This window comes from Ovis aries, chromosome 8 (genome assembly GCF_016772045.2).
Source record: "Ovis aries strain OAR_USU_Benz2616 breed Rambouillet chromosome 8, ARS-UI_Ramb_v3.0, whole genome shotgun sequence".
NCBI classification, from domain to species: domain Eukaryota; kingdom Metazoa; phylum Chordata; class Mammalia; order Artiodactyla; family Bovidae; genus Ovis; species Ovis aries.
In genome coordinates, this window is record NC_056061.1 from 9,337,876 (window position 1) to 9,364,104 (window position 26,229).

The following is a 26,229-nucleotide window of genomic DNA, read 5'->3' on the forward strand; positions in this document are numbered from 1 at the left end:
CCATTCCTTCACTGTTAGTGTATAGCTTATTCTAAATTTAAGCCTTTGTTGATTAATTCAATAAAAGCAGAAAATAAAATTTGTGTAATTTTATCATTTTTAAACTGTATCTTAAATATCTAAAATGTCCTAACTTTTACTAATACCTTTTATCACAACAGCTTCATCAGTATAGAGGTAGTCCAAAATAACTTTCAGTATGTCAGAATGTATTGGCATTTCCAGAGCTGCACAACTGGAAGCCTAAATAAAAGTAAAACAATTAATTTTCAACTACAAAATAACACTACAATCTGATTGAGGTGATCAGTATGAAAAACTTTTAACAGGAATCACATCAAATGCAAAAGAATATAATGTTAAAACACAAAGCTAAAATGAGATACATTTAATTTTAAAATGCCTTATAACATGAAAAAGAATCAAGAAAATCTGAGAAAAAAGAAACTGGTATTCCAAATATAACTCCAAAAAATAATGGAGAATTCATTTAAGTAATTATTTTGCAACAACTTTAATTTCAAAATATTGCTATTTTCCAGCCAGTTTAAGCATAAATAAAGTCAACAACTGAGTTAAAAATATTAAAAAATTTCTTTAGTATATAATTTCCCCAAAATATAAAGCATAATTAGCAGTCTATGTGGTTTCTACTTAAATCTTACCTCAATCCATGAGCTACTCAGCATACTATGAAAATATTCTGAAAGAAAAAAAAATTCAATCAAGAATAGGAATCAATACCAAAACAAATAAATCCGCAACCAACAAAAAGTAAACCTACCAAGTCTAGCACAAAGAACGCATTTATGACAAGGAAATTCCTTTCCATCCACTGATTTCATGGTCACATCACATAAAAATGAACTGGAAAAAAAAAAAAGTTTAACTGAAGCAAAAGCAATTTTAGGATTTGTCTTAACTTTTGATTTTTTTTTAATATGGCACCTAATTAAACGTGGCATATAACAAACAACTTGAGGGAATACATACAAATAAAATATTTTATCTCCTTCCACTTTATGGAAAAAAAATAAGGCCTTACAACAAATATAGTATCTGTGTACTATAGGAACTGTGTACAGATAAATACTCAAGAAAGTCTTCCTTCTAATTTCCCTTTTTCAATACAGCCCAGGTGCTGATTAATATGACACTAAGCGGCATCACAGTCAAAGGTCATTAATTCACTTATTTGTACAACCTATTCCGTGCTAAGCACAGTCTATGTACAACCAGGTTGTTCTCTAAAATTTTCTACCTACGAGACAAATACCTAAAAATAAAAACTTTAATAATAAACATATTTAGAATAATATATTTATTATGGAAAAAAAATTATACTAAAGGAAATAATCTTCATAATGATGAAGAGAAGAGGCATAATTATTTTGGTTTCTGGGTTAACATCATTACCTATTTATAAAAAAAATACAAAATTTAGGGAAATTTTTAAAAATTCTTCATTAGAGAGTAATCAGGAAAAATATGAACTCTATATCTTACTGAGCAGTTAACATTTTATCCATTTGCCTCAACAATTCTCCAGCATTTCCAGACATGAAAAAGATCAATAAAGGTAAGAGGGTATCCACATACACATTTTGCTGCATACATGTGTAAATAAAGAAAGCTCTATTTCCAGTTAGGTCCCCAAAATCTAGAGATGAAAAGTTTATCTTCATTTCCTAACTTACCATTTTTTCTGATTTAGCTTTGGTTTACTACCAGTTTTCTTGGCAATGATACTAATTTCTTCATTTTCATATCTGACTCCATCTAACCTATCAAGGATAAAAAGTAACAATTGGTGACTATATTCCCCTACCAAAATAACAAAAATCCAACAAATGAGCCCACATCTAAACATGATTATATAATCTGTATCACCTAGAAGAGTATCTCAGCAAACCCCTACTCTGTGATAAAGAAGTCATACAGTCTCCTTCAATTTTACTTAATATTTAGAATGTGTTAAACATCATTACTGACAAAAAAACAAGTGAAAGCTATGACACAAAATGCTTCATGGTTTCAATTAGAAAACATGATAAACTCTCCTCCCTTGGCTCCTGCCCCACAACTAAGGTTATACTGCCACAGGCAACATAAATACCTTAAAACTAGAGAATTCCAAAAAATCTGGTTTGTTAAGATGACAAATATTGTCAGGCACTGTACACATGCTTTATGACCAAACTACACCAATAACATAAGTTAAATATTATCCCTCTCATTTTATCTACTGGGAACTGAGGTTCAAGAAGTAAGAAATTTACCCTAGCTAGTTACACTGGAGCTAAGAGGCACATATAGGACTAACTCCAAAGACAGTACTCTTTCCAGAATACCACACTGCCTGCCACTCCAGATCCCTGTTACAGAGACACCATGAGAGTTCAAATCCACGAACAGCCTTCCTATCCTTTAATGTTTTAATCCAGGGAATCCTAGAGATAGCTTTAGCAGAAAACAGAGAAACAGGTCCCTGAAAAGAAAGAAACAGATCCAAACAGAAAGGGGAGGGGGAGAGAAAAGGAGAGAGAAAGGGAAAGTGAGGGAAAGAGAAAAGAGAAGGAAGATGAGGAGGGGATGGAGGAGGCCGGGGAGGGGAAGAGAAGGACCAAGATCAGCAGCAGGAACAAAGCCAAGTAAAGCTGAGCAGGGAAAAAAAAAAAAAAAACAGCAGACTTTCTAAAAGGAAGCTATAATGAGGTACATGAAGAGATACTAAGGAGGAGTCATACCTACTACTTAAATTACTGAAACCAAATTTCTTTGCGACATTTTGCAACAATTTTACAGGATCATCTTCCCCAACACTTTTTACTTTTTTAGAAGATTTGGATTTACTCTTCTGCTTTTCACTAATTGTATGAGCTTGATTACTTTTGTAAACTTCAAATGCTGACTTCTGATTATCTTCATGGGAACTCATTTTATTCGAATGACAATTTGGAGTGCCTGGATATCCTTCTGGTTTTCTGTTTAAATTTAGTCTTGGTTTGAAGCCATGAGTTAAAAAGTCGCAAGTATCTGTGTATATAAACTGCAAAAGGTATTCAAACAGGTCAGGATGAACCTTCTCTACCACAAAGAGATGGCAACCTGCAGAATCTTCATCTTTCCGGTAAACATCTGTGAAATCTAATGCGGTACCATCCGAAAGAAACAATTTCTGGAAAAAGTCAGAACGCACTGCCAAAATATATTTATGTGCAGGGAAGAGTCTACTGCCAACTTGAAATGTCACATCATGGATGTTGTCCATTTCATCCGTTTCCCTCAACAGCTTGCCAAACTCCTCAAAAAAGGATGAGGAGGACACAGTTGGAATTTCATAAAGGCTAGAAATGAAACAAAAATTATTTTCACTTTCAAAATATTGAAAAAAAAGAAAACACAAAAAACCAAGAGCATCCCTAGGCAATTCTCCTAAAGTATAATTTCTTTTTTACTTATTAAACTTAGAAAATCTTTCACTTGACATTTCCAATAAGAATATTGCATTTGACATTTCCAATAAGAATACTACATCTTATTCCAGTAAGAATAAGACATTTCCAAAAGAATAAATAATTTTAGATAACCCTTTAAATATTTTCTATTCCATTAGGTATTTCCCCTAAACTAACACGACAAGAATTAAGTTTTCCTTTGAAAGGAGAGTTTTCTGTTCCTATAGGGAAACACTAGAAAATAAATTGGAATGACTTTTGGAGAAATTTTTTAAATGTATTTTTTAAAGTATTACTAAAAACATTCAAAAGAGTTCAGTACAGTGTTCAACCTTTTCCTGTTTTATATTCTTTCATGTCACAAGTGGAGAATATATACAGAACAGCAAATAAATACTTTAGGTCCCAGACCCCAGAATAAGTTAGAAACTCAAGGAAATAAAGATAAATATACACACACACATCAGTCCATACCCCTGGCTCTTTCAGTACTGTAAGCATGCAATCATGCCTTCCCAATCTACATTTCACTCTTCTCGGTAGGGTGACCGACTCCCCTGGTCTGCCTGGGACTAAGCAGTTTCCCAGGAGAGGAAACTTTCAGTGCTCAAGATGGGACAGACCTGGGCAAACCAGGAGGAATAATAATCCTGTCTCTAGGACTTTTCACCCTCTTCAGTAAGACCCTTGATATTTATCTTAAACCTGTCATCTCTGTACTAATGTGACAGAAGATTTGCACTGAGATTCACAATGCCCTCCAAATGACTCTGCACTACCTCTTCTATCATTTCCCACTGTACTCAATGGTCAGAAATTTTTGTAAACTATGTAACAAATATTTATATTTCTCAAAATCTGAGAACCTACAGGACATCACGAAGTACCAAAGACATCAATAAATTCTGTGTGCATGTGTACGTATTACCTTCAATATTTTCAATAAATATCCATTTATAAGCTAAAACACTCATAATTTCCTATATAATAAATTCTACCTTTGAGTTAACCTAGGAGTAGGATTATATGTCTGAAGTCTCTACAAGACTTGACAACAGCTATTCAATTAAATTTGTACCAGGAACTATTGAAAACAAAAGAAAACTCAATGACTGTTCCTTCTAAAAATGAAATTTAATATAGAGAAGTGTACATTTACCTTGTTTTAGGATCTGACTGCAAGACTGCAAAGTTGCATCCACTTGGATCTGTGCTGACACTAACAGCTCTATGGGCAAAAGTAAGTTTCTCAAGTCGAATTCTTTCATATACACTATTTATATCAGAGACACAAGACACATCTGGTGAGGAATTATGAAGGTTTGATAAAATCTCTGCTAAAAAGAAAAAAATAAACTTTCATTAATCAAGGCTTTATTGAAACTTAAAATGATTTAGGAGTAAATGGAATAGAAAAACAATTAGGAGAATAGGGAAATCTTTCGTCTGTGCTAAGTCTTTTTGAAGAACTACATCTCTCTCTTCAACATAATTTACACCCTATATATTATTTGTCTGATAGAAGAAATTTTGGTGGGTTAATTCTTAATTATTCATGATTTTATTTTATTTTATTTTTTCAATTACTCATGATTTTGTCCTCCACACTGCAACCAAAGTTGTCTAAAAGGCAAATACGATGTTTATACTACCTTTAAAAATTCCTCCGCTTCCATTAAAAACGTCATTTGCTTCCTCCCTTCTTCTCCCCCTTCCATTTATTCAGCACATATCTGACTGGCCACATGTGCTACGGTGATATGGTGCTTTTCAGTGTAGCCCTAGTAATACTGTGGTGAACAAGACAGCACGCCTCTACGATCGTGGAGTATACAATCAAGCCGAGAAGACAGACGCTAAACAAATGCGTTTCTCAGCACAAGTCAGATCAAGGATATGAAAGAAAAATATGGCATGTGCATGCAAGCAAATGTTTCTGCCTGCAGTATGAAAAATGCTTAAAGTAAATAAAGACAGAGATCACTGACAAAACTAAGAGTCCAGAAAAAGAATGAACACTGTAAGACTGAGGTTGTAGCAATCAAACTAGAGAAAGCAGAGATTTCAAAAATATTTGAGATGGAAGTGACAAAACTTGCTGACCAATCGGCTGTAGAGGGTGAGGGAAAATGGGGTGTGAAAGATAGCCATTTACTTAAAAACACTGAAAAGCAGACACATAAGCATGAGAACGTGGATTCAGCTTTAGACCACTAATTATGACAAAGACACGATTCTAAGGGCTCCAACACAAGCCAAAATGCCTCTGGTTACTCTCAAAGTCACTCTCTTTTACTCACAGGGATTTACTAATCTTCCTGACACTCAGTTATTCCAATTTCCATGTTCTTAAAAAACTTATTATGTGTAAATTAGTATCTGTCTCCATGAACTGCAAATATTTATAAATGTATCTATTGCCCCTACAAACTCATGGCTGTCTGAGAATAGGGGCCCATCTTACATATTTTTGTATCATTAAAACCTAGCCCTATATCCAGCACATAGTAAATATACCTTAAATGTTTATAGACTTGCATAATCTATAAAGAAATAAAATACTACAAATCAATAAACTATCCAAAAATCATTCCTTTGTGGCTTTATAATTTTGAAGAATATGTTTATAACTTCCTGAGTAATTATAAATGTTCTTTATATATCTTTTAGCATATAATAACTGATTTGTTCATTCAATAGATGACTTAATGAGGGAAGGAAATATGCTGAATGCTAATGATTACAAATTAACCTTGATTTCACTGTGAGGATATAATGACTATATATCATGGTCCTTGCCATCTTATAATATGATAGGAGACCAACATTAGAAAAATTAATCACAAAGATAAATACATAAAAACAAGTAAAAATAAGCTACAAGATAAAAATACAAAGAGAACATTAAAAGTTAAACCGGGTAACCAAGCTTAAATAATTGCTGAAAACATCTCTGATGAAGCCTAAATTAAGCTGAGATGTGAAAATCAGAAAAGGCCCTGGGACTAACCACAACTGGACAAGACTGAATACCTGAAGGTCAGAGTGTCTGGAGAGTGGTAATGAGAGGGAGAGAACTCAAGAGGAATTCAGAGATGCAGACAAGGGTCAGAGCAGGAGCCTTGTAGGCCGTGTTCAAGAAGTGAGGAAACCATCAAAAAGTTTTTAAACACAGGTATATTGGGATCAGATCTTAAAAGCTCACTCTGGTAAGAGAATAAAGAGAAACAGAGTTGAAAAAAGGAAATGTTTTTTGCAGTGACCATTTGATGTGACTTGGGCTAGGGTGGAAGGAATGAGACATGAAGAGGTCAATGAATTCTAGATTTTCTGGAAGAAAAAAAAAATCAACAGATTACTAACTATGAATGAAAGAAAAACGCTGCTACTAGAGTTAAAGAAAGCAATGTTAAGCAATCCACAAGTTTGTAAATTCACAGTCAGAAAATCAAAAATGAACTATATAATGTAATGAATAACTCCTAGTTTCCATGCTAGCATCTTAAAGTTTTCCTTTATATTCATCAAGGAATGAATAAAACTCGCCTCTAATTATTCAGTAATTATTTAATAAAGCAACCTGTACTTTTAAAAATTCTCAGTGAATATAAAAACCTTATTCTTCCTGTAATCTTCCTCTAAATCCTAAACTACCTTATAAAAGTTTCATTTTATATATTCAAAAAACAAAACAAAAAAACCCCAAAACACCCCAAAGCATAAGCCATTCAATTCTCAATTTGGGGAGAAGGGGATAAAAAGGAATTTGGAAGATTGTTCAAATCCACCTGCAAAGTTTTTTGTTTTTAATTTTATACTGCTCTGTCCCTAGAGCCAAGGCTAGAGATTAGCAATACTCTGTTACTGATGGGAATGTAAACCACGATTTCAGGGCATACTGACAGATAGAAGGTTGAGAATTTAGGATTTAAGTGGATTGAATTCCCTTTGTTTACCTGCACACAGACAAACCAAAATCAAAAGAAGAGAGATAGAGGTAAAATCTAGTAACATTTGTCAGTTAAACCTAATAATAAGTAAGTATAAAATTAAACATTAGCTAGAAGGTACTTTTACATGCTATTTACATATATGAACTAACCTTTCTTTTCAGAACTCTTTCTTTTTTCTTCAAACCATTTCCCTCTAAATCCCTCTCCATCTCGTGTGACAAAAAGAATTTCATTTCTACTTAAAGCAATATCAGAAATGAAGACTTGGCGTGGATAGGCCCATCGACACTGCTTCATAGAACTGTTGACAGATCTCCAGCAAAATACCTAAGATAAAACCAAATTACAGTGGAATAGAAAGCAATATAGCAGCTGAGCAACCAAAAAATGAAATCAACAGATCTTATCTCAAAAACTAAGAGCTCTCAGTATGTTTCAATGTTCATTTTTCCATAGTAAAAAAATTTATAAAAGCCATGATGGTGTATCTTTCAGAAAATACATCAAGCAAACATGAAGCATTAAAAATGCTTCAAAGACACGTCTCTTAAGAAGTAATGTTCAGTGTTACTCATTTGGAGCAAACATATGCTACAATGTCTAACATACAATGTTTAGCATACAATATGCTAAAGAAAACCAAATTCTTAATGCCAAACCTTGAATGTCAGACTTATGAGTAATATTTACAAGAATGAAAACCACCCTGCAAAAATCCAAACTTTACTCTCGAGGGGAATAAAAAATATGTCTGCATAACTCAAGTAAAACAAAATCTCAGAGACAGAACAGTCATCATACACTTCAGGTGCTTCCACGTGGTTCTGCCAGCCTTAGCACTCCCGAGAAATGGCCAAGGGGCTGTTGCTCAAGGACTGAAAATGACAAGAGACCAGATGCTGGGCTTTCCAGTCTATCTAGAGCAGCAAGCCTTTTTTTCATCTACATCATAGACAGGCATTCCAAGCACGATTTCATTTGAAAAATTAATACTACTGATCTTGAAAAGCTCAATCTCCTCATAATTAAGAATCTTAAAGCACAGAATGGTATCAGCTGTTACCATCAGAACTTGTCTTGTCATTTTTAAAGTTACTAATTTTACAGGAAGTAAGTAGCCACATGAATAAACAAGCTAGATCTCTATTTATATACATGAATTATATCCCAAAGTCATATGTTTTTAATATTCAACTTTTTAAATGTAATTCTATGCCTCTGCTTCTTTCTTTTAGTACAAATTAGATCTCTAATTCTTAAAGATAGTTCCCTCAAATAAAATGATCAATCACAGAAGATGTATGCCTACAATGTACCAGTAGGTAGAGGTTTATGATTAATTCTTCAGTTTCTAAAATGTCAATTTTTAAAGCAACTTATAATACCTCAATACACTTATTGTATGTTTTTATTTTATAAACAAAAAGCAGATACCAATCTGTTTTTCCAGTCACAGTGTAAAACTTATTCAGTGTTTCTAATGTATAATACATATTTTTAATTGACAATTTTATCAAAGAAATGAAAATTACAACTCTAATTACTTAAATGAAAAGAAACAAAGAGAGGTTTTTATTTTGGCTGCAACAGGTGGCATGCAGGATCTTAGTTCCCTGACCAGGGATCAAACCTATGCTCCCAGCACTGGGAGTGTTGAGTCTTTACCACTTGACTGCCAGGGAAGTCTCAGAGATTCTTTATATAGCGATCCAGAAATACATTATATTTTCTATATGACAGTTATAATCTCTGTATATATATTTTGTGTACATTTAAGATCAAATTTGAGAGAAAATTTCCAATTATTTATTTTTAATACTGCCAGCTTAGTTTTTTACTTTTTTAAAAGTTATATACCTCATATCTATATAATTTAATATCATTTTTGAATACTTAGTGTATATATCAAATAACTCATCAAATCCCTTACTTCTATTTTAAACACAATAAATGAAATTTTAAAGTACAGTTTAACAACGCAGTACTACGCAACATGAAATGTCATACTTTCTTTGAAATACCAATTAGTATTTCAAGCCAATTAGTATTGGACATCAAAAACAAGTAGGGACAAAAACAAGTAGGGAAGCAAAAGTCAGTAGGAATCCACTATCATAGCAACACAGTTTTACATTATCAGGTCCTCTACAGCTGTCAACTGAGAACAAGATTACTAAGCTTTTGCATAAATATATACTCACCCTTCCAGCTCCATCCATTGCAAGAATGCAAATTTTTTGACCCCCATTTTCTTTCAAATGTTCAGGATCAACTTTGTATTCCATATGCCCCCCAGAAACAAGAACCTTTTTCAAGTTTAGTTGTCTGAATGAAAAAAAAAAAAATTCTAGATTAACATGTTTGCTATAATATACCAGCTCAATTTTAAATACATTACTATTCAAACAATAATTTAGGGTGATTGCCGTGAAAGATAAAGTAAGGTGATTTGACCACTGGTATCCTTAGTCCCTCCTTTTATGAGTTTCCCCTACACAATGACCATTTCTTTCTATGGCAAGTTTCTACCTACTCAGATATACATGCTATGTACCTAAAACCCCATGTGTTAACATACACATTCTCCCCAGATTAAGTAACTGGTAAGGCGAAAAAGCTCCTATATATTATCTGCATTCTTAATAGAAAAAATTTAAACAAAACAGAAATCCTTTCAAAACAAAACAGAAATCCTTATTTCAAATATGGACAACTTTAGATACAGCTACTATAAAAATACTTAGTATTGCTAATAACCCATCCACTAGTCAACTCATTACACATTTCATCATATCTACACATGTGATGCCTATGGCACTGTGTGAAATCTGCCTGCTACTACTCCAATGACTGTCCTCTCTTTCAGGTATTTTTAAATGTTTAAAAATATTTTATTTTAACATTTTAACTTATATTTTACTTAAAAAAATTAAAAATGTAAAATATTTTTTAATGTTTTTCTTTTCAAAATTACTACGCTGTAACAAAAGAATTTTCTTAGGCAAAACTTGGATGTAACATATTTATGTAACTTAATGTTGTCAGGGCAAGTTTTATAAATGCAAAGCAACAACAAATTCTTACATTCCATAGATCATCTCATGCTCAGAAAGAAACCTACATAACTCAGTTCTAAGAAACATGTTTGACCACATTTTCATATTTTTATAACTGAAATATGACCTTACAATTGGTAACTTTCCAGCTGTTAAACACAGAAGATAAGTTGTGTATATTAACAGTTGACATCTTCTGTTCATAATGGTATCTGTTCAGGAAGTTACCATCTCACTGACACTAGAAAAAGCACATTTTGTCGCATTTCAGTTCAAATCCCTGATTACTTTAAAAGTTGGCTGGCTACTCTCTAGAATTCCTACACATGCCTACTCCCACTAACTGAGCTACTGTACCTGTTCGAAGATCGATTTCTCTACTTGTATTTGTTACTACACTTATAATGAAATACGTAAACCAACAAAATAGTAGTCTGAGAACACTTTCTATAAAAGCATAATACTTTAAAATGATGCAACAAATATGACAAGCAAAAAATTACTGTCAAATCAGATATAGACTAACCAACTATATTAAATACTGAAAATGTATGAAAAATACAGGATTCTGCCCTTAACTTACTTCATAATGGTTTTTAAGCACTTGCTTCTAAGGTAATTCAAAATGAAGTAACAGATAACACATTACAAATATGGTTTATGCACAAAAGACAGAACTCCAGCTGACTCATCTCTACTTAAACCTTAAGTTTTATAATTCCCTGCTTTAACTGACTTTTTGATTAGACAGCCGACTACTTGTTTACCACATGCTACTATGACGACAGAGGATGAGATGGCTGGATGGCATCACTAACTCGATGGATGTGAGTCTGAGTGAACTCCGGGAGTTGGTGATGGACAGCAAGGCCTGGTGTGCTGCGATTCATGGGGTAGCAAAGAGTTGGACACAACTGAGCGACTGAACTGACTATAATATGTTATTATCAGATAAAAACTGGCTATATGAAAATATACCAATTAGGTATAAATACTTGGACTGAATAGAGGGTACAGAATATGATTAACAATGTTTTTAAGTAAATGTATAATGGCTATACATGAACCAAAGATGATTGTGTCACAAACCAAGAATTATGATTAATCTAGTTCTGTGCACCTGAAGCATGAAAAAGGGAAACTTACAGGTCATGTTTAACCATATGTTATCTTAATTCAGAAATACTCTTTACAACCCTACAAAGAACTTTTATATATATTTACTGAACATTTGCCAAAAGATTATCATCTTAGGCAAAAACTCTTGATTTTCCCACCATTCAATGTTCCCATTTGACACTTCAGAGAATAACATAAAGCTGAAACTCAGATATTTGCTGGAAGAGTTGAATTATTAAGGTATGTTTCTTTCACAGAAATATACATACTTAGAAGCCAGCTTCTTGCACTGATAGTCTGCAAGTAAGTAAATGTCTCCCTTTGCGGTGACACAGACAGTAGCCCCATCACTAGCAGCAACCAAAGACAGAGTGATGTCCTTATGATGAAGGGCAGAGACTTGACGAGGAGCAGTTACACACTTTTCCCCATTGGGATCTAGTAAATAACCTAAAAAATTACATAAACAAACAAATCACAAAATACCCATTTTAAGAACACAATTTATTTTTCAGATATTGTCATCTGGATTTCTTACCCAGTTGTCCACCATTTAGTCCCATAGTGTAAACAGCTTCTCTAGTCCACAGCACGGTATGAAACCTGCCAGCTGCTACTCCAATGATTGTCCTTCCTTTCAGATACTTTGCCTGCATCTGTTCAAAAGACAAGTACGGCTTCACTTTATTATGTATCTATAACTAACAGAATTTTGCAAAAGATCCAGCAGACCAGGGTAGCAAATACAGGGCATACTTGCTGCCAGTAACCCCTTCAAGTGCTAACGACAGTCATCACCAATAGATCTCAGCACTAATACTGACTTCAACTCCTCTCAGAACATAAGACATTTTGATGCAGCCACCTTAAGTCAGCAGTTTTAATATATAAAAAACTTTATATAAACCAAATCATTAAACTTTTGTTAACAAGCAATATAAACAACAGGCATTCTGGTTCTTATTAGAAAACATGGTACTTTTACATTTGATATATCCTGAGTCTCTCAACAGTAACACTGCTGACAGTTTGAATCAGATGATTGTTGTGGGGGACTGTGTCATAGAAGGTTCAGCAGCATCCTTGGCCTCTGTCCACCAGATATCAATACCACTAACCCCACCCCTACACCCAGCTGTAACAACTAAAACTGTCTCTAGACACTGGCAAATGACTCTGGGGCACAAATCTGCCCTCACTTAAGAACACTGGATATGTCTGTAACAAGCCAGAGCTCCAAGATAGCCACACAAAGAGAATGAAAATGTGAGTAAAAGCTACCATTCCTAAAGAAGTCTACAATATGATTAAATATCTACAAATTCCACAGTTGGTTGAGGAAAATGGCTTCTAAGAAGTACCACAGATCGGAAACTACCTCTAATTATCTTGGAGTAATTACTATTGATTCACTAGCCATCCAGAATGCAAAAGCATTGGATTTTAAAGCTTTTATTAATAAAAAAAAAAGTATATCTAATAATCATTTTAAATCCAGAGAATTAAATCAGTGAAGAATTTTAATACCAGAAATGCAAAATTTTATGAGTTGAAAACACATGTGTTATAGATGATTCTGCTGCTGCTGCTAAGTTGCTTCAGTCGTGTCCGACTCCATGAGACCCCACAGATGGCAGCCCACCAGGCTCCTCTGTCCCTGGGATTCTCCAGGCAAGAATACTGGAGTGGGTTGCCATTTCCTTCTCCAATGCATGCATGCATGCTAAGTCGTTTTAGTCGTGTCGGACTCTGTGCAACCCTGTGGACAGCAGCCCACCAGGCTCCTCTGTCCAGGGGATTCTCCAGGCCAGAGTACTGGAGTGGGTTGCCATTTTCTTCTCCAGCAGATGATTCTAGTAATATATTAATTTAAAGCAGCAGTCCTGGCCTGTGTACTAGGTCCCTGAAGGTGAGGGAAGGCCACCTTCTGCTGGTAGTGGTACAGCAGAAAAAGGGACAATGGAAAACAGAACAGTGGCTTTCCAGCTTGCGTTCCCTCGAATAGACTTGCCAGGTGAGAATGCTGTGCAGAGACAGACTGACCATGAAGCCAATAAGCGTAAGCTTCTGGGGACCTCATTTGCATGGCCTCTTTTCTACTTATAAAAAATTTGTGTTTTTTTAAGGAGGGCCTCAAAATTAAGCTTCAAACCCCAAATATCTGGATCCCCCTCTGCTAAATATCTGGATCCCCCTCTGCTTGTGACCACTTGTAAGTAGAATCAAAGGCAGTTTGCTGCCTAATATCCCAAGTGCTTTCTTTCCTTCTCACGCCAAACAAATTTTAATTTGTACTATGCTCAGTTCCTCCTGTGAAAAATAAAATATATACCACTGAAGAAACACACACCATTGACTATAGGTAAAATAAGTTGCTCTTATCACCACCTTCTATCTTTTTGTCCATATAGGTTTTATGGCAATGGTCACATTATTGTTTAAAAAAGAGAAGTTTACCTGTCTGGGTACATTACAACTGGAAGGCGGAGGAATGAGTCCTAATTGATGAAAAATATTTAGACCAAATGTATAAACATATCCATCTTCAGTTAATACAACAGTGTGATCCTTAGCAGCTGCTACTTGAGAACAATTATGACCACTCAGTCCTTCCACAAGCCTAGGGACCTACAAAATAAAATTAACTTTAGTATATTACATTAACCATTTATATAAAATATACAAATAGAATCTGAGGATATTACATCCCAAATGACATGACTGCTGTATGGCTGTATCATTCATAGGCAAACTCTACAATTCAACAAGGAGGGGGATGAATTTACTAGGACACAGACATTGCTTTATAAATAAAATACAAAATCCCAGTAAAACATTTTAATAAAACAATTGGATTCGATAAATGATTTTGAGCCCTTATCATATATCATACACCAAGTGCAAATTTGTTTGGTCTGAACAAAGGGCACTCTTTAACCGAAGTATTCACTGGTGGAGTGAAGCAATAAATAAAAATACAGGAATCAACACAGCCCTTCAATGATTACCAAACAATATTATATTCCTTTAAAGTCATCTGTTCTGGGTTCAAATCTTAATCCAGCCATTTACCAGCTGCTGCTGCTACTGCTAAATTGCTTCAGTCGTGTCTGACTCTGTGCGACCCCACAGGCGGCAGCCCAGCAGGTTCCCCCATCCCTGGGATTCTCCAGGCAAGAACATTGGAATGGGTTGCCACTGCCTTCTCCAATGCATGAAAGTGAAAAGTGAAAGTGAAGTCACTCAGTCATGTCTGACTCTTAGCGACCCCATGGACTGAAGCCTATCAGGCTCCTCCATCCATGGGATTTTCCAGGCAAGAGTACTGGAGAGGGGTGCCATTGCCTTCTCTGCATTTACCAGCTATTTGATCTCAAAAAATCTCTTAACTTCTCTCATTTTCTTCATCTAAACGCAAAATAATAGTATTTTGGATGATAATAAGATCAATATAAGGAGTAAATGAGTTGGTAAGCACAAAACAACCATCTCTGGCTCAGAGTAAACAACTGATAAATGAGTACTATTATTACTATTGTCATTATGTATAAAATGAGGATAATAAGGCTATAACTTCACAAGGCCGTTTAAGGCTTAAATCAAGGTAACAATACTAAATGGAAAGCATAAACAATGCCTAGCACATAATATACCATTCAAATAATAGAAGCAATTACCATAGCTTGCTCTCCTTTTTAAAGACCTCTTAATCGATGAATATGACAAAAGTCCCCTCAAAAAAAAAAAAAAAAAAACTTAAAAATAAACTAGTATTTTCCTGAATGTAATGATTATTAGGTTTTCCCAATTAGCTGACTCAATTTTGTGATTATATAATTATAATTTTTGTGAAAATATTGGCTCAATTTTTAGACCACAAATACCTTAATGAGAAGTTAAAAATGAATAAATCTTGGACTACAACAGGAAAAATGGTTTACAATTAGTAAACTCCTTTTAAAATTTCAACTATGGAAATATTTTAAAGCTTATTTTTATATACTATATCTCCTGACTCAATACTTGCTATAAGAAAAAATTTTTTGATGCTTTAGAATTTTATGTGTTTAAATCTTTATTTTAAACACAATATGCCAGGAAAGTAACTGATCTTTTAAAATCAATTATCAGTTGGTATACTATTTTCTCCTTTCAGTTAGTTAAAAAAAAAAAAAATTTAGTTAAGCGAAGCTTCCAATCTATCAAATTTTACCAAAGTTATTATTTCAATTACCAAGCATGTCTGTTCATCTCCATGGCCTAATCGTCCTCCAGGACCATGACCACAGGTGTAAACCTGCCCTTTCTGAGATAGAAACACTGAGTGAAATTTACAAAGCACCACCTACAGGAAAACAAGAGAATATCATTAAATGTCTGTATAAAATATCCTTTATTTTATAAAAAGAAATAACAGAATATTACTAATTGTTTAAGCTAGATAATGGGTACATCAGGATTCATTATACTATTCTCTCTACTTCATACCTGTTTAAAATTTTCTGAAATAAAAATTTAAAATATATACTGGTCTATTTTAAAACTATGTCTAAAAACACCAACAGATGGGAAAAAATAAATTTAGAAGGAATTAAGCACATGTAACCCCGAAGAGACTAAACAAAGGAAAATATAAAAAGTAACCAATTGTTTTCCAATTTCATAAAATCCCACACAACAAGAAGAGAACAGAATTAAATACGAAGTATAAAGATTACCAGATAGTGATATAATACTAAAGAAAATAGTAGAAATGCTGCAAGAATATTTTTTCAATATCACCTATACAGAGGGAGTGGTGGGTAAACAGTATGTCCTTTTTATATCTCTGAAATGTCTCAGTTCAGTTCAGTTCAGTCGCTCAGTCGTGTCTGACTCTTTGCGACCCCATGAATTGCAGCACGCCAGGCCTCCCTGTCTATCACCAACTCCTGGAGTTCACTCAGACTCACGTCCATCGAGTCAGTGATGCCATCCAGCCATCTCATCCTCTGTCGTCCCCTTCTCCTCCTGCCCCCAATCCCTCCCAGCATCAAAGTCTTTTCCAATATGTCAACTCTTCGCATGAGGTGGCCAAAGTACTGGAGTTTCAGCTTCAGCATCATATCATTACAAGACTTTAAATAATTTATACTGATTTTCAAGCTTTTTTCAAGGCATCATCAGTACACTCATTTTACCTAAATACTATTTAAAAATCCTTTTATCTTTAAAAAATTTGCATTTGTATTTCTTATGCTATCCATAAATATTTCTAACTTAGTACATTAAAAAAGGATTAAGAAATTTAAAAATCCTAGAATTGTTTATAAGAATATTATAAGCTGAACTGCAAGTGCTATTTACACATATCCTTAACCACTTGGCAAGTTCTGTAAATACTTTTTTATAGAGCTTGTTTTTTATAGAAGAAAGTTTATCAAAGACTCTAGGTCTTTGATTAAAGAAAAAAAGTCATTTATTTAGCTATACCACAAACATCTAGAAAGTCTAAAAATAAAATAAAAAACTGTATTCAAATTTGTAATACAAAGTTAAAATCTGTAAAGGAAATATTATTTTATGAAACTGAAATAATACATTTTGTTCAATCCTATATTCAACATTAGAGCACCTCTGTAATTTCCAACTTCCTTGGTGGCTCACTGGCAAAGAATCTGCCTGCCAATGCAGGGTTCAATCCCTGGGTAAGAAAGTGCCCCTGGAGAAGGAAACGGCAACCCACTCCAATATTCTTGTATGGCAAATCCTATGGACAGAGAGGAACCTGGCGGGCTATGGTCGACAGGGTCTCAAAAGAGTCAGACACAGCTTAATAACTAACAACAACATCAAACAACCAATGCCAGAGTATAAGACCTTCAACTTTAAAACCTCTGAATTTTTTAAAGAGGCAACTGATCAAGGATTTTCATCTTAATTATCAGGAATACATTAGGCTAATAACAATAATCTCTGTCCCACGGCAGTCAATTCATCTGGAACGACAGAATCAGCTGTTTTTCAGTGAGAAGTGCAGCTGTCTACATAACCAGGCATTCAGTAAATAGTGCCAAACACCTGTTTCCTTTTTTCTTACTAATTTACACTACTTTCCTCTCAAACCTATCCATAGTGTTTGTGTTTCAACCCTTATTTTGTGGTGAAAAAAAACCCTTTACATCCTTAATTTCTTCACAAAATACTTAAGTGTCCTTGTCTTAACTGAAATGTAGCTTTGTTTTCATGTACACTGTTTCATCCTTAACCCTACCAAGTGGAATATGCTCAATTCTTCTATATCCTTCTATGTATCTTAGAATCAGAAGGTACAGTCAGCCAGCCCATTTCCTGATGCCTCCATGACTCCTTCACATTTGTGTGAAAATCTCTGCTCCTGAAAAATTTTACCTCACCAAATCTGACTGTATCTTGTACCAAGTCAGAAAAGGAAAACAGGAGCCTTTCTAAGTGCCTCAACTCTGATCAATCATTCGTGGCTGCTGACAGGTGAATTCTGAGGACTTGCTCCAATTCACTTTAAAACAGAGACGCAGGGAAGAAGAGAGTGGGACTGAAGGAGGAGGGCAGAGGAAGTGTGCGCTGTGATTGAGCCACAGTATCTACCAAAAGCTCCCTCACGTTCTCTAGAGACTCTGACCCCAGGCTTAAGACTCTGGTCTGTCCCAAGTGCTTTCAGCATCCTCCATTCCTTCCCAGTCTTTGTATTAACAGACGGCTAGCCAGAATCAGGACACCCGATCTGAAGAACTGAGCATATTCCACTTGGTAGGCTTAAAGGATGAAACAGTACACACAAAAACACAGCTCACTTCCGTTAAGACACGGACACTGAGTACTTTGTGAAGAAATTAAGGATGTAAAGGATTTTTTTTTTTTTTACCACAAAGTAAGGGTTGAAATACAAACACTATGGATAGGTTCGAGAGGAAGGAAAGTGGTATTTGGCACTATTTACTGAGTACCTGGTTATGCAGACAGCCCCATTACCCCTGATACCTCCATTGCTCCTTCACATTTGCGTAAAAATCTCTGCTCCTGAAAAAACCTCCCCTCACCCAATCGACTATATCTTGTACCAAGTCAGAAAAGGAAAACAGGTGCCTTTCTAAGCTTTCAGGACACCACTCTACTCTCTACTTTCGTCACTCTTTATTCTCATGTGGGCTCCTATTCTTGCCCTCTCAAATTTTAATATTCTCCAGGGTTTAACTCTTATTACGTTTTTTAAATTGCTAATCGTGATACATTAGTGACTTCTGGTGTGAAAAACAGTGTCCTGCTGCTGCTGCTGCTGCTGCTGCTAAGTCACTTCAGTTGTGTCCGACTCTGTGCGACCCCAGAGACGGCAGCCCACCAGGCTCCCCCGTCCCTGGGGCCCTAAATATGGTGGCTGTATAATTTATCATCCAATAATTGGGGGAATAAAAAGGGACGACAGTTATGATTACATCAGGGGGGAAAAAATGAAGAAAAGGACTCAGCAGACATACTCTGAGTGTAATTTTCAGATTTAGAAAATGAGATTTATAGCTTTAAAAATTATTAAGTAGAGGTTGTTTAGGAGTGGCAAAATTAACACTTCAGTTAAACTTAAAAACTTTGAAGACTATCCAGAGTACAACTGAAATGAAGCTCAAGAGGAAGAAACGCTGAGGCTAGATATGTATTGTACACACAGAGACACACACATACAGAGCATTATAGAAAAAGATGAGTAGGTCAATAGTACCAAAATCCACTGAAGAGGGAGATAACCAGAATTATGATATAAGGACAAAGGCAAAACCTTTACAATTATCAATTAAAATTTTACAGTTAGTTATATTTAACAACTCAGGTTCACTTACCTAAAACTAACAACAAATTGAGTTTCAACAACAAATTCACTTGAGAAACAATTTGAAGAACTCTAAATGGAAAAAAAAGCTAGAAAACCCAACAGAAGTTCTACCTTGAAAACACTACTACCTGTACAACGCCTTCTAACTTCTAATGCCCCTTATACAAACGTGAATGTGTTAGCCACTCAGTCGTGTCCAACTCTTTGTGACCCCGTGGACTGTAGCCCACCAGGCACCTCTGTCCATGGAATTCTCCAGGCAAGAATAATGCACAAACATCTCATAGTTTTATGATACTTTACACAGTCTAATTATGATTAAGACTAACAAAATCTTAAAAGAATTAGTAAAATACCTGCTTGATATAAATCCCACTCCTGGAGAACAGATCCACCAACTCTGGATGATGTTTGCTATTCTGGCTTCCATGACCCAGGGTGAAATTTGTATTATCTCCCCAAGTGTAGACATCTGTAGGATCTAAAATGAAAATTAGTTTTTATATTCTATCACATTTTAAACAAGTATCAGTGTTGTTTCATTACACACTGAACTAGTCAATTTACTTCAAATATGACTCTTTACCAAAACCAAACTACCGTATTTAGAAAGATACTACCAAAATTTTGTATTATCCATCTATTAATTTAGTATAACACTCTAGAAACAGAAATCAGAAGATCCAAAACAGCACAGGCCTGTCTCAATGAAGGCAATTTAACATGTTGAACCCTTGTTTCTTTAGCAGCTAAGATTTAACAGCCAAATGAGTAAAATACCACCTGCCATATTCACTCAGCTCTCAGGAAAATACTACATATAACTATTTACATGTAGACGTCATTAAAATGGTTCACAGATGCAGGTCCTAAAGAAGCACACGGTATTGGTTTCTATTATTACATGAAGACTATTTTCGAATAGTTTGCTCTTGATAGATGCAAAATCACACTAGGAATTACGGAAACAAAAATGAAAATGGGATAAAAATCACAGCTAATTATGATATAAATCTTGATTTTTATTTTGGAATGCTTATCAAGTTCTTGAATGGAACAATAACTATAACTTGCAATATAGTGTCCAAAACAGAAATAAAATGAAGAACATGTCCTCACCTAGATTGCTCATTAGTTAAAATGCAAATTAACTAGCGTCCCCATTTACATCTCTTCTTCTTTTCGATCAATTTACATTCACAAAGCTCACAGGGCACAAAAATTGAAAGGATAAGTGCCACTACAAGAACGAACATGTGGACAGAAGAACCACTTCCTTTCCCTTTGACCTTAAATGCTGTCCTTTCTCAACGCACATCCATCACTTTACAGTAGCTACAATTCCAGCTGCCTTTATTTGTCGTTCAGTCACAATCATGACCAACTTCTTTGTGACCCCATGGACTGTAGCACACCAGGCTTCCCTGTCCTTCTCTATCTCCTGGAGCTTGCTCAAACTCATGTCCATCGAGTCAGTGACGCCATCCAACCATCTCATCCTGTCGTCCCCTTCTCCTCATGCCTTCAATCTTTGCCAGCAGCAGTCTTTTCTAATGAGTCAGTCAACTCCTCGCATCAGGAAGCCAAAGTTCTGGAACTTCAGTTTCAGCATCAGTCCTTCCAATGAATGTTCAGAACTAACTTCCTTTAGGATGGACAGGTTTGATCTCCTAGCAGTCCAAAGGACTCTCAAGAGTCTTCTCCAACATCACAGTTCAAAAGCATCAATTCTTCGGCACTCAGCTTTCTTTATAGGCCAACTCTCACATCCAAACATGACTATTGGAAAAACCATAGCACTGACTAGACGGACCTTTGCTGGCAAAGTAATGTCTCTGCTTTTTAATACACTCTCTAGGTTGGTCATAGCTTTTCTTCCAAGGAGCAAGCATCTTTTCATTTCATGGCTGCAGTCACCATCTGCAGTGATTTTGGACCCTAAGAAAATAAAGGTCTGTCACTGTTTCCATTGTTTCCCCATTTTTTTTGCCATGAAGTGATGGGACTGGATGTCATGATCTTAGCTTTGTGAATGTTGAGTTTTAAGCCAACTTTTGCACTCTCCTCTTTCACTTTCATCAAGAGGCTCTTTAGTTCTTCTTCACTTTCTGCCCTAAGGGTGGCGTCACCTGCATATCTGAGGTTATTGATATTTCTCTCTGCAATCTTGATTCCAACTTGTGCTTCATCCAGCCTGGTATTTCACATGATGTACTCTGCACAGAAGTTAAATAAGCAAGGTGACACTATACAGCCTTGATATACTCCTTTCCCAATTTGGAACCAGTTCATTGTTCCATGTACAGCTCTTACTGTTGCTTCTTGACCTGCATACCGATTTCTCAGGAGGAAGGTAACAATGGTCTGTTCTGATCTCTTTCAGAATTTTCCAGTTTGTTGTCATTCACATAGCCAAAAGCTTTAGCGTAGTCAATGAAACAGAAGTAGATGTTCTTCTGGAATTGTCTTGCCTTTTCTATGATCCAATGGATGTTGGCAATTTGATCTCTGGTTCCTCTGTCTTTTCTAAATTCAGCTTGAACATCTGAAAGTTCACGTACTGCTGAAGTCTGGCTTGGAGAATTTTGAACATGACTTTGCTAGCATGTTAGATGAGTGCAACTGTGTGGTAGTTTGCACATTCTTTGGCATTGCCTTTCTTTGGGACTGCAGTGAAAACTGACCTGTGGCCACTGCTGAGTTTTCCAAATTTGCTTGAGTACAGCAGTTTAACAGCATCATCTTTTAAATTTGAAGTAGCTCAACTGGAATTCCATCACCTCCACTAGGCTTTGTTTGTAGTGATGTTTCCTAAGGCCCACTTGACTCTGCATTCCAAGATGTCTGGCTCTAGGTGAGTGATCATAGCATCATGATTTTCTGGGTCATGAAGATCTTTTTGCATAGTTCATTTGTGTATTCTTGCCACCTCTTCTTAATATCTTCTGCTTCTGTTAAGGCCGTACCATTTCTGTCCTTTATGGTGCCCATCTTTGCATGAAATGTTCCCTTAGTATCTCTAATTTTCTTGAAGAGATCTCTAGTCTTTCCCATTCTATTGTTTTCCTCTATTTCTTTGCACTGATCACTGAGGAAGGCTTTCCTATCTCTCTTTGCTATCCCTTGTAACTCTGCATTCAGATAGGTATATTTTTCCTTTTCTCCTTTGACTTTTGCATCTCTTCTTTTCTCAGCTATTTGTAAAGCCTCCTCAGACAACCATTTTGCCTTTTTGCATTTCTTTTTCTTGGGGATGGTTTTGATCACCGCCTCTTGTACAATGTTGCAAACCTCCATCTACAGTTTTTCAGGCACTCTGTCTATCAGATCTAATTCCTTGAATCTATTTGTCACTTCCACTGTGTAATTATAAGGGGTTTGACTTAGGTGATACCTGAATGACCTAGTGGTTTTCCCTACTTTCTTTAAGACTGTGCTTTTACTCTTATACACATAAATGTATACTGAAATTAAAAAGTATAAAATAAACCTAAGTGTTCTGAAAGAAAATCAAAGTTATCAACCTATATATATTAGAGTAAAAGTCTTTGCAGATATCCACACACAAATTTTCTCAGGTATTTTTATAACAATAAAATTTCTTTAAAATTTTCTAAACTTTACTTTAATGGAATATATTTATGGAGTTTTCTTACCAGTATTTTTGAATACTACATGAGTTGGTCTATCCTTCATTACAAGATCCAAAGCTGACAAGCCTTCTTTATCTTGAATATACAGATTAACACCATGCTAAAAAAGGAAAAAATGTGCGTATAGATACAGACATACATGCATATATTTTTAATTACTTATCTATAATCAGTAACATTTATATTTATCAAGTCAGATGATCAAACTATAAAGAACATGAAAAATAAACACCTAATAACAATCATCTCCTATGCTCATAAAGATTTATTTCTCACACAGAAGAAAACTAAGAGAAGTCAAATATCCAATTCTTGGTAGAATAAAGAACCATAAAATGTAAAGAAGCAACATTTAAAACCAAAATGAAACAAAAGTCTAAATCAACTAGTTATGAAAGTTTTCCACGGCCACGAAGGTCAATTACCTAGAGGCCCTAACTCTGAGAGTGTGTGTGTGTACATACAGAGTTTCTTTTTTTTTTTTTTTTGGTATTTAAAAAACCAAATTCCACATCCAGATAAGGGGGGTAAAGATTTCAACACAATGGCAAACAACAGTTTTTACTTTTTGTATGTTTATTTTTTCAGATTTACTGTATATAATGTGATCACCTATGCTCCATCTTTTTGACTTAAATTATGTTATATCTACTATTGACATGAAGACTATCATATTTTTTATTTCTATTTGTGTGATTTATATCTTTCCACTTAAAATTTTCTACGTGCAATTTCAGAGCATTGTCTCATCACTTACAGTTAGACTGTGTCTTCAAAGTCACTGCTGAGGGCACAGGTTCAATCCCTGGTTGGGGAACTAAGATTCCATAAGATGTGTGGTGTGGCCATAAATAAATGTGAGACTGTGCATTTGTGTGTTTTAAGAATGAATTTTAATCTACAGTTTTATATCTCCAGAATTTAAACATGAAATAGAACATTTTCCATCCCATTTATTTAAGGCAGTTAGTATACCCGATCCTTAGTACATACTTACTGTCTTTTAAAATATAATGGGAAGGAGAGGAGAAGTACAATGTTCAATTCATATTACTTTTACATTACAGCTTTTTAAATACAAAAGGTACTCCTTTTCAAAAATAACAGTATTTGTTGACAGTTTAATAAGGCATTCAACAATTACTTTTTAATTTTTAATCTAATTTTTCATACAATTAATTTTTAATCTCAGTTTCTTTTTGCTAAGACTTATTACTTATTTTGGGCTGTGCTAGGGCTTCGTTGCTGTGCTCAGGCTCTCTCCAGCTGCAGGGAGCAGGGGCTGCTCTGCCGCGGTGCCCGTGCTTCTCCTGTGGCAGCTTCTCTGGCTGTCCGGCAGGGACTCGAGGTGCATGGCCTTCAGCAGTTGCGGCTCGCAGGCTCCACAGTAGTGACACATGGCTTAATCGCTCCGTGCCACATGGGGTATTCTCAGAGCAGGGATCATAGCCATGACCTCTGCACTGGCGGGTGGATTCTTAACCACTTAACACAGGGAAGCCCTCAACAACTATATTTTAACTGATGTGAGTGATCACTGCCTATCCTCACACTCTGGAGTTATAGGCTGAGATGGAACCATGAAATTTTTAAACTTTAACCATAATATGTTAGAACACTGTCTTGGGTTACTTAAGAAAGGGACTCTCCTCTTATCTTGTAACAATGAATTTTAATAAACTAAAATTAATTCTTTACCACGGAGCCACCAGGGAAACCCAGTCCATGGCATTGCAAAAGAGACAGACAAGACTTAGCAACTAAACAGCAATACCAATTCTAACTTCACTGTGTTCTAGACAGTAACGACATCTGATTTCACAAGGATTGTCAATGAACAAAAACTACTCAAGGTAGTGAGCTGACAAATAAAGTTCAGAAGTGATCTTTTAATAAGATCTTAATAAATTTAAAAACGTATGTTGCTTATTTTCTAAGTTAGATATACTAAATCCACACAGAAAGACCTGATTTGACCTTTATACGCGTAAAAAGGGCTGATTCCAGGGCAGTGTTCCAAGTTATGAATTTGACAAACAGGATCCCAGAAACTTAGATCCCTGCAGATTTTACTTTACCAGTTTTATAAATTCATCCTAAACTTTACTGGATCCTATTTGCATCTTCTTAAATAGCCCCAAATGCATAAAGGACTAGGAACTTGTTTTGCCTTTGGAGTTCCCTATATATGGTGGTCTCTGATACTTTTTAACATGCCCACTTTAAACTCTAAAGGTAGAGGACCAGTGTGTAGTCTATCTCATTTATTTAAAGATCAACTCTTTACATATTCCCCAAAGAGGAGATAAATTCGCCAGCTTACTAAATAGCATCTAAGCATAACAAAAAAAAAAAGCAAAAAAGGATTTTTTTTTTCATTACAATAACTCTAGCACTGAGATCACTGCCTAATACACATCAGGCACTGAAGAAAAATTTCTGTTCCAAATACTTTACAAATAGGTTATCATTTAGTCCACACACTCTTATGATTCAGCTAGTTCTTCCATAAGAAGTTTCTGCTGAGGGTTTTCATCTTTGGCAACTGGGAACTGACAGCATGGGTGTATTTTTATTGTACAATTTTAGCACTTAATTTTAAAATTTCATACTATAAAGTTTTTATCAAATGTAATTCATTTAAAATGTGTTTTTCTGTATAGGCTCTTCCTGGTCATCCATAACACCTTAAATGCCAGAGTTGTCAGCAGGAGCGAAATTGACAACAAACACCTCTATCATTGCAGCCCCTCCAATTAAAGAGTTAAAAGGGGAAAAGAAAGAAATCTGGACTAAACAAATGCAGATGGATTACAGCAACATGGGAGTACTCAGTGGAAGAAGGACGTTTCTATGGGATATTTTATCAGTGGGAAGCATCCATGTTGGATGTCTATCATTGATCAGAAGGACGCTTGATGAAAATCAGACAGCCAAGCCAAGAGCAAGGTGGCCCAAGGCACAATGTCCTGGCCTCTCCTGGCCAAGGCAGCAAGAATGACTGAGGATTTCTAAAGGTAAATGCAAGCCAAAGGGAGGGAAGGTCCAAAATTCATACCAGAACCTATTTCAAACTGAAGACCCAAATCCTCACACCTGAATGGCAAACCCTAGGACAGCAGAAAGCCAAAGGACGTTCTCAGGCTT

General features: G+C 35.4%; 1 protein-coding gene across 8 annotated transcripts in view; it reads right to left on the minus strand.

Moving 5' to 3' along the window:
* Positions 1-26,229, minus strand: part of IBTK (inhibitor of Bruton tyrosine kinase) — a 99,883-nt gene that overhangs the window by 50,826 nt on the left and 22,828 nt on the right. For 3 of the 8 annotated variants that reach the window (XM_042253168.1, XM_012182449.4, XM_012182451.5), the window contains exons 3-16: positions 23,086-23,182; positions 19,786-19,910; positions 15,821-15,931; positions 14,044-14,214; positions 12,125-12,242; positions 11,856-12,036; positions 9,613-9,736; positions 7,561-7,738; positions 4,618-4,795; positions 2,748-3,347; positions 1,698-1,784; positions 785-867; positions 666-703; positions 147-243 (exon numbers count right to left, since the gene is read on the minus strand). In XM_042253168.1, coding sequence (XP_042109102.1) covers positions 147-243; positions 666-703; positions 785-867; positions 1,698-1,784; positions 2,748-3,347; positions 4,618-4,795; positions 7,561-7,738; positions 9,613-9,736; positions 11,856-12,036; positions 12,125-12,242; positions 14,044-14,214; positions 15,821-15,931; positions 19,786-19,910; positions 23,086-23,182 — 2,188 coding nt within the window. The remainder of the gene's footprint in view (positions 1-146; positions 244-665; positions 704-784; positions 868-1,697; positions 1,785-2,747; positions 3,348-4,617; positions 4,796-7,560; positions 7,739-9,612; positions 9,737-11,855; positions 12,037-12,124; positions 12,243-14,043; positions 14,215-15,820; positions 15,932-19,785; positions 19,911-23,085; positions 23,183-26,229) is intronic. The other 5 variants (XM_060419376.1, XM_004011124.5, XM_060419378.1 and 2 more) reach the window with 3 other exon arrangements.